The sequence below is a fragment of the Sycon ciliatum genome, chromosome 4 (assembly GCF_964019385.1).
Source record: "Sycon ciliatum chromosome 4, ocSycCili1.1, whole genome shotgun sequence".
NCBI lineage: Eukaryota > Metazoa > Porifera > Calcarea > Leucosolenida > Sycettidae > Sycon > Sycon ciliatum.
Genome location: NC_088646.1, coordinates 28,603,553 through 28,613,156, shown reverse-complemented (window position 1 = coordinate 28,613,156; position 9,604 = coordinate 28,603,553). Strand labels below are relative to the sequence as shown.

The following is a 9,604-nucleotide window of genomic DNA, read 5'->3' as shown; positions in this document are numbered from 1 at the left end:
AAAATACCAACACGAGAGAAATTGTACACCAGAACATGTAGCAAGTTCTTGTACTGCCTACGACAGTTTCACGGTGAAGGAACGCCATCATCTTTGGCCTTAGATCGCAGCTTGAAACTGTCATTGTGGAACAGGAATTACACGACACACGCGGCGCTCTCGTCCCCGGCCAGTGCAATCTTTTTGTGTGATATACTTCAAGTAGTAGCGAATCGCAGTGATTGTCCTGGTTCTACCCAACACTTTTAGCACTGATTGCCACTTGAGCAAGTTGAGGAAAGCTCGAGCAGTCGAGGGTTCGGGCCGTCATTCGTCAGGCGTACATGTAGTTCTAGATCAGAGGAGGTTAGTCACTGCAGTGACACCCCTTTGGCTTTGATATACAGTACTTTCTAATAAAGTATTGTCGTGTGATGATTGCACAGTTTGCTCATGAAGCTCATAATCACCACCTACGCAATTGCTTTGGTGCATTGTTTTGCTGTATGACACAGCCTTCTGACTGAGGGAAAAGGATGGGAGTTTGGCAATTGTGTCTGTTTCAACATGAAGACAAGACACAGAAGCATACACTTCCAAACGCAATACCCCATACACAATTCTTCCTTCCTTCTTTTCAAGTCTGTGTTTATTTTGATTGTTTCCTCTCTTCTCTTTCTTCGGACATACATGTACACTGTACAAGTACATGTACATGTGTTTGTTTGCAGAGAGAACAGACCATGCTCCAAGTCAATGTCTGTTTGTTTCTTTTTCTTGCTCAGCCAAAGTACATTGTATTGTATTGTATTGTATTGATCTATTTGAATTCGGTATCTCAGCAGTACAAGTATACAACTTGGGAAGATCCAAACATCGAAGTAAGGGTGAGGCTTCTTGCAGTTTCATTTAATACATCGACTTCGAAGTACTAGTATTCGCCATGCATCATATTAGCAGTGCTATTATTTACTTCAAAGTATGTTTTCCCTTACCACCTCCCTCAAAATAATAATGATGTGTATTCATGTCTTAGATTAAATGAACGTATGGCATCATGCTGAGTCGATTTCATTTTTTTTTCTTTACAAAAACCACACACCATTTGATGGCACAAAGCAGCAAGGCAGCGATGAGACATATGGAATGGCAGGAGTGGGGGAGAGGCAGGGGCAGCTTGACCGACCATAGGGTCTCGGCCTCATTGCAACCCAAGCGCTCCACAAAAACGAAAGATTACAGAAAATACGCAGGGGGGGTCATATGCATGTAAGAAGGCACATTACCTGTTTTTTGTTCGACTCTATGTACACCAATCAAATAAACTAACAACAGCAGCAGCAAAACAAAAGTTACTTCAACTTCAAGGTACACTATATGACAACAATACATAATAATATTATACTGTATGTGTTCAGGTTCAAAGGAAGAAGGAGAAACTCAATACCCTGCGTGTTGAGTTGGAAGCTGGTCTTTCTTGCACGTTTGACGAGTGGAATTTTAATTCCATGCACTTGACAACCCTTCCTGAAAGGCGAGAAGCATGTCGAACCTTAAAAACCTTTTAAAACGGTTCGACATACCATCCGTGTGCTCCCAGGCAGTTTCTTTTATAACAATAGCAATGTGTTGATAGATTTTCTTTCCTCGATTTTTATTGAATACGATCATTAGCTTGATCACATGAGCAAAATACCTCAACGTGTATGACTGTGTTGCAACCAGAACTCTCTATTTGTGTGCTGACTAGGACGATGACTTCGTGAAAGTAGCTCGTTTGTTTTGTTTCCGCTATTTGCTTTCCTCCTCTTTTCCGTGGAATCCAAGTGTTGTGCGTTTCGCATGGCACCCGACAATAAAGTTAGGCAGCCTGACAAAAAAAAGGTGATAAAGTTATGAGTTTCAAACGTCGCTTAGCGATTTCGGCACAGCTCTCCCAGTTGGCTAAGTACACATTCTCATTATATACCGCCTTGATGTCGCTAAGCGTGCCGACCTGGTCTCGTTTCACGCTGCATGATTACTAACGCGCTGCTCTTTTCAACACAGCTCTCTGCTGGCTAGTAGTACCGTCCACTAGCATGCCTTGGTGTCAACTCTGCAATACAATCATGTACAGTACTGGATGGCTTCACTCCACATCTCACACTATTGCATGCACGGCGCTGCCGTTTCACTGTAGGTCTACCACCACCGTACGAGGGCAAGATCATGTCACTTTGTCAGTAAAGGGTTTGGGTGGGGGCTTTTCGGGCTTGGAATCTTGCGACACGATCGTGGGCAATTCGCGTTTGATGTGACCAGGTCGAACCTTGCCAACTCTGCGGCGAGAGCAATGCTGCGGAAAACGAAGTATTCATCTTCTCGCGTCAGCACTGATGGCCAACATGGCGCGTAATGCTAATACTAGTAATAGCGGAGGGGAGGTTAAATATGCTAACACCATTAGTGGATGCTTTCATTCCTCCTGTGACGACGGTGGCCAGCATTTTAGCCAAGTATCCCTTTCGGCGATTCGCCTCTTCTTCTCCTCCGCTTAGCGTTTCCCCACCACACGTAACGTTTGTGATCATTGTTCTAGAATAATTATTACAGTTGTTTGCAACATAGTCTTTATTGTAGTTGTGATAAAAGACCGGAAGAAAGACTGTACAGCAACAGAGGCGGTGGCGGCAACAGGGCAAACTGGTCCTCGCTCTCGGTCCTAGTCTTACAACTGCAGCTGATACTCTATACTCGTGCTCATGGAGCTGGAGGAGCGACAACTACGCGTCACCTCACGGACAGCAAGAGTCAGCATGGTAAGCCACCAAAGTGTACCTATTTTTAGTTCACCGACCCAAGAGGCCACTCGAGCCAAGTGAGTGAGTCTGTTTCAGAGAGAGAGAGAGCGAGTGGGTGAGAAGGCCAAGGCTGCAGAGACGATCGTAAGATTGTAGCGTGTCCTGTGGCTGTCCCTGATCTAAACATCTGTGTTGCCCCAGAATCTTGTTTTTTGCTTATCCCGACTCCTGGTCTCATGATCCGGCGATATGATGAATTAGACTCTTCCCCGGATGTACACATCGATAACAGCAACAGTGCTGGGTGAAACGTTGCGACTGAGCCACATGCACAATGCACGCATTACTGAGCGGCCCACAGCTCTCGCTTTCGATCCCACATGACATACTGATTTGGACCAGGCGCGCCATATTTGGGCAGCTTTCGCTCTCTAGATTTTGCGGCACCCCTCGAACCAAGTTCTTGCCTTGAATTACTGTATTCCCTTGCAACTAACTTACTTGGTGCACAGTTAGTCACTACTAGTATGCCAGTTGTCCTTGGCATGGCAAGAGGAAATGGGATGGTGTCACAGACTATTGTTGACTGTACAGCAGATGTGCAGAAACGGCAAAGTACCAGTACATGTCCGCGGCCATGTATTCAGCACGTTGACTGTCGACATGTCGTGTTGTGAGTCGCGCCCCGCAGTTCGGAAATGAACGGCGAGTGGCCACAGGCCATGTTCGGAAGAGGAGCAGATACACTGGGACACGCGTCCCTCTTCCATGGGGATTTTCCAACTTGACCGTGCATTGTGCTGTATGCGTGAATGGTGGTGACTATAGATCTTTCCAGTCGGGGCAAAAGTGCAGGTGGAGACATGTACTCTTGGTTAAAGGTCGAAAGCAGTTTTCATCATGTTCGATTCCATTCGGGCACATGACTACTGCAGCATACTAAAGTAATCTGGACAATCCAACAACCGTGATCCGTGTCCATACCCGTGACAGTAAAAGAAAAGAAGGCTTGCAACATTGGTGCAGGTCGTATAATACAACTAAGTTACTTACCGGTACAGTCATGTACATGTACATGTTATCAGTGGTAGGAACTGACTGTGCGATATAATCTCATTTCAAGCTTATAGTACTGTTATAGGCAGTTTTTGAGCAGGGAAGACCCCCGGGGCGGCTTTTCAGTGGAGAGACGTGTCCATCTGCTCAGGTTGCTGGGGAGGTCAAATAGTCTCATGCAGACAAAAAGCCCCAGCACATTGCGGGAATGTCTACTTCATGTCTGACGGTAGCACCGTGCTCCGCATGGCGAACAAATCTACGTAAGAGCGGGTCGCATGATGACACCGTGTACTGAAAGGCTTGCGAAGCCAATTGTCCAAACTGATTTGTAGTTACCAGTACACGTGGATCTGTATCGATGTTACAGAGGTCGTGAGCGCCTGCTTAGCGTGATCATGGTACATGGTGATGCTTGTTTCAAAACTGTGAGAAGACATGCAGACGAGGCGTGGCCAGTAACACAAGAACATGATGCACCGAGAAATCCCCCAGACGATTTGCTGGAGTCTGGTGAGAAACTGGCACAGGGCAACCAATTGACCGTTGAGAATGCGGTCCCAATCAGTCCTCGAGGCACACTTTCACTAGGATAACTCCTCGAGCTACATATTATAATTATAAGTCATTGTGCATGTACATGTACATGTAGTTCTGAATGGATTCGAGCCACTCCGTTCGTTAGTGGATCGTACACTGATCTACAATTTAATCTTATGGCAGTAGGTTCTCTTGTGGAGAGGTACAGTATTAGTCTCCTCTAGATACATGTATGTACGGTACAAAGCGTTGGACTTCGAGCTTCTTGTCAACACGTTCGTGACCGCAGCATGTGCTCAGTAGTTCGTGCGACGTTTGCGCACATGGCTGTTGCAAAGGCAAAGTTGGGAGTGGGGGATAAACTCGAGTTGTTTTCTTCCATCGGCGGTATCAAATCCCCAGGAGTCCAAAAGGCGGAGTGTGCAGTCGATTCGCTTTGCGGCTTATTTTCTTTCGTAGTTCTGTGCCAGACCTGGGGCGTAGTTCACTGAACTCTCACCTCTCTTCTCTTTGCCGACATCAGCACGAACGCGAAACCAAGACGTCGACTTCGTCGAATAACACGTCTAAATCTTGCAAGTCACCATTCCAAGATGAAGCGAAATCTTGTCAGCACTCGCCATGCTAGGCTAGCACAAGAGACTTAAAAATAAATAATTGCTTAGGACGACGTGGTTGACTCCCGAGTTGATCTTATCGGCATGCTGTCTACAATGTAGTGTACTATCCGCATTTACACAACCTATGATTTGCACCTGCAACCATCCTACATGTAGCTCAGCATAGCCCAGCCAGTGGATGTAGTGGAAAGATGTTTGTTGTTTGCTTCGTCGTAAGCAACCTGGAGCGCGGCAGGGCACGGGTTGAATTCGATCATTCCTCTCTGACAGGCCGTGAAGAAGTGTGCACTTCGTCTCTCACCGGCATACACGCAATTCTATGCTTGGAGATACTGTAACCCACAGAGCCCGCCCGCTGAGGTATCAGAAATCCAACGACCTACTTCTGTTCGGACATGTTAGGGGTGCGATGTTGTGCTTGCGCGTGTGCAAACGCGACTCTTCAATCACCGGCCAAAATAATGCGGGGTGTTGGGTGAGCCGCAAGATGGCCGACGCGTAATAGTTTCTGTTGCTCACCGCAGGCTGCCAGTCGCGGCGCTTGCGCCCTCCACACGTCACAAAATCCGCAGTCCAACAAAGACAGTGGACAGACTAGACACGCAGCCTAGCCATGCATGACCATCATGACAGCATCGACCAAGCAGAGCATGCTAGGGACACAACATTATAATAATCCAAGACCGCATTACGAATCACACCCATCCATCCATCCATCCATCCATCGTCCACAAAGCCGCATTCTTCGCGTATGTCACATCCACGTTCGGCTGTTACAGACCAAGATTATCGAATGTCTAAAACGACTAGTCCGATCTGGAATATCGAGGGGGGGGGGTGGAGAGGGACCGTAGTACCATAGTGTAGCGTTGGCACGCTTACTGCTTAGTGCTGGCTGCAGTTGTCGATTGGGTCGTCGCTGCGGGATTAGCAGCTGTATTTCCGACTATCAATGGTTTCTCTTCGTAACAAACACGAACACCCCGTCCAGTTTTATCTCACCAGGTGCATGCTTTGCGACGGGAATTGTTGACATGCCTATAAATTCCCGGCTCGTTCTACTTGTCGCAGAATGGATATTTCCTCTAAACGAAGAAATGCTTTGTGCAAAGACTTGTCGCTGATGCCTGTCTGTCCAGTATTCCTGACAGTTTGGATGCGTTTGGCCTTGTGTGTGTTCATTCTCGGCACTTTAGGAGATCGTAATGCGGACGACGTCGCTTTTGCTGGCCTTGTATGTTGTTGCAATACTGACAACGCCGCCTGGCACAACTGCTGCCGTCATCCCTCAATCAGTGCTACCACGACAAGCAACTGGATCAGTCCGTGAGAAGCGCTTCCAGGAAGACAACATCAACAGCAACATGCTTGAGCTGCACAATACTACAGGCGTTGAGCAGCATAGATCTGTGGTGGAGACGACCTTTCGACTTCCCACACTCGAGCCTCGATTGCCACCCGTGCATGAGAATGCCAGCGAGAGGAGAGCAGAACTTGCCACAGAAGACGAACCATCGTCACTGCAACCGCGCACGTCCACCAGTTCAAGGGTCGCCAGTTCAGGGGTCAGAGTTCACAAGTCACTGTTAGCTCGCACAACGAGCGCAAGTGTCAAGGTTCGCTTACCACCCGGGGCCAGCGTACACAGCGATCCATCTCAGATTTCTGTCGACCCAATCACCATGTCCATGACGACTACAAGCAAGCCAAGGACAGGGGCATGCAAACCTGTACCATACAGTCGACTGCTCGGGAAATTCAAGAAAAAACTCCATCGCCAGGCAGAGTTCTTGGATACATTCTGCATGTTCGGCGCTGCCTGCTCAAAAGTTGCACAGAACCGCAAATGCCTGTGCGAATCGACAGGTTTCTGGCAGTACGATCCCAATCGGTTTCCTGCGTACATCTATTCTGTCAAGTGCCACGGTCAGACGTGTCCGCCTGATAAAAGTTGCATGCCCAAGAGGGATCAGCTATGGGTGCTGCGACGAATACCTGGCTCCTGCGGCGGTGCACGTGGCAAACGTGAGAAGTGGAAATGGACGAGAGAGCCAATTTTCGCATCGTGCATGTGTGCATAGAGTCCCGGACCAATCTCCCACCATGTACCGGACCTGAAATCTCAACAATGCCAATGGTCTAAACTGAATCAACGAAGCAACATTGCAATGCTGGTGGTGCCTCGATGTCTGGCCAGTCACTGACTGAGTTTAGACAACCAAGCACCATACTCAACTTGCTACGTCTAACGGCTATCTCAGCCACTTCAGCAGCTTGTGCAAGCCAAGAAGCTCCGAGTGAACACTATCATTCTTGTCAGGACTGTACCATGGCCGTTACTGTGTTTACTGTGACATGTACATGACTGTATAGTTTACTATGTTATACTATGCCATGGCTTGCTTAGTGCGCTATGGCTTACAGCACTACTATGTGCTGTTCAGTACCCTACACACTGTCTTTGTCACATCAAGATATTTTAAAAAACAATTCTTCGAAGTAGAACACTGCAACAGGTGGAGACGAATGATTTCCACATTGAATTGCTCTTGAGGTTTCCCAAATTTTTAAGAACTTTATTCACCTGGATGAAGCATGTAACCGGAGAGATTATTATATCTGTATTCTAATGTTGAACTCAAGTTTTTGAGAGTGTGTGCGTGACTGAGTTTTTCAGCAATACCCGATTACATTTACATGTAGTTTTTAGTTCTTCTAATACCAGCAAGACTATACATGTATAAGCGTATTTTACTCTTGATACAAGTAATGGGCAAAAGAGCGAATTTTTCGAATGCATTTTCTGGGCCGCACACAGAATATAATTTAGATATCTCCTGTCCGGACAAGGTATCATTTAAAAATTGTAAAATATGGCACTAATATGCAAAGATTTTATCTTCTTCTAGTTCTAATTTTAGATATAAAAGGCCAGTAAGCTCATGTTGATGTCTTGAATTGTTATAAAGATGTATTTACAAATTACATGTATACGAGTATGCTATGACAATGACAGCATGTGACAGGGCCTAGCTTATCGAGCAAGGCTTGCAATACTACAAGTACAATCATGTACATACACTGTAGGCTACGTACTCACTGAAACATTGATCCATGCAGCAGGTGGGATTTTCAGTCATTGACCACTTTGCTGGTGCCGTGGTGGGCTTTATCTACTCACCCCCCTCACCCCCCCCCCCACCGCTTTTAGTGGTTGCATCTGCGCCTTGACGGATCTTTGCAGGGTCGTCTACCATCACGGCATCAGGTACCGAAGTAGGCATGAAGTAGGCATACCGATAGAATCTGTTCCATTAGTTTTGCTATGCAGGGGAGAAGGGACATGTACATGTACATGTAGGTCTGTAATTAGCAGGCTCTTTGGCGCAACCTCTATTCTTGTACACTGGTAGACGGATTTCTAAGAGGATGGAAACACACCTTCCTCCAAGGCCGCGGTAGCAATACTGATAGTGAGTGTGAGAGCATTGGCAAGCCAGTATTCCCCGCAACCAGCACTGCGAGTCGATTGATAGCACCACCAGTAATGTACACTGTACATGTAGCTGTTGGTGCTATCAATGATTCTCTAATACATGATTGTACTACACATTGTGTAGTACATACATGTACTTCAATCATATGTAGCCACTAACACAATGCCATTGCAGGGTGGTTTATCGTACAATACAATAATGTCATTGTATTAGTGGCTATTAGTACTTGAAAATATTAGAGAATTTGGAAAGTAGTGTCCATAATCTCCAGAAAGTGCCCCGGGCCAGGCCCAAACATTTGGAGGAATAGAATGTGAAGCTATTCGCAGTGAGTGAAGACTGAAGAGGTCGACTTTTGTAGGTATCCATGGCATCAAGAGTACATAAGGGGTTATGTACTCTTGATGGCAAGGGGAAATGAAGAAAAAAAGCATCTCCGCTGGCCTCAAGCGAAGGTTCCTGGTAATACTCTCATGTAATATTTCTTTCCTTTCTTCGTCTTTTTGTGAGAGCTTGGAAAATCCACTTGTCCAGGCAAGAAGGCAGCAATGCCTGTTCATTCTGGCGAAGTAAAATAAAATATACCAACCAGCCAACCAACCAACCAACATGGTGGTTAGAGTCCTGGTGGTGACAGTCAGCCCGGAGCCAGAGGTGCAGGCATGCATAGTGGGATCAACGGGTCAGAGAAACAAGTCTGTCAGAGGGTGATCTACAAAGACAAGCCACAAGGTTCACCGGCTTCAAGTCCTGCTTGGAAGCGGAACTGGAAGGATTTCGACTTCCTGCAGAAAACCTTTCTTATTCCTCCCACATGGGTAGGGTCCAGCGGATAATGCGCCGAAAATGTTCGTATAATGCTAACCATAATGCTCCAAAAACTGCCTTATAATGCTGATTATAATGCTTCAGCAATGGATATAATGCTCTTGGTTTGGGACAAAAATGGAAAAAAAGTCTGCACATTGTCAAACTTCCAGGAAATTGTGCATATCGTCGATCTGCATCTGAAGTTGCCACCTTATCTCACACGCGCTCCACTGCTTCTTAGCACTATAAGACATGATCGCTTCTCCATTGATTGCTCTCCATTCCAACTTTGATGCAGGGTTGTGGCAGAATAGTCGGT

The 9,604-nt window shown here is 46.5% G+C and overlaps 1 protein-coding gene across 1 annotated transcript; it reads left to right on the top strand.

The window, feature by feature from the left end:
- Positions 1 to 2,512: 2,512 nt before the first annotated feature.
- On the top strand, positions 2,513 to 7,459 carry LOC135815478 (uncharacterized). Its single transcript, XM_065328783.1, has 2 exons — positions 2,513 to 2,780; positions 6,175 to 7,459. The coding sequence occupies exons 1-2, from the start codon at positions 2,724 to 2,726 to the stop codon at positions 7,057 to 7,059; spliced, it is 942 nt and encodes a 313-aa protein (XP_065184855.1). The 5' UTR covers positions 2,513 to 2,723; the 3' UTR covers positions 7,060 to 7,459.
- The last annotated feature ends 2,145 nt before the right edge of the window (positions 7,460 to 9,604 follow it).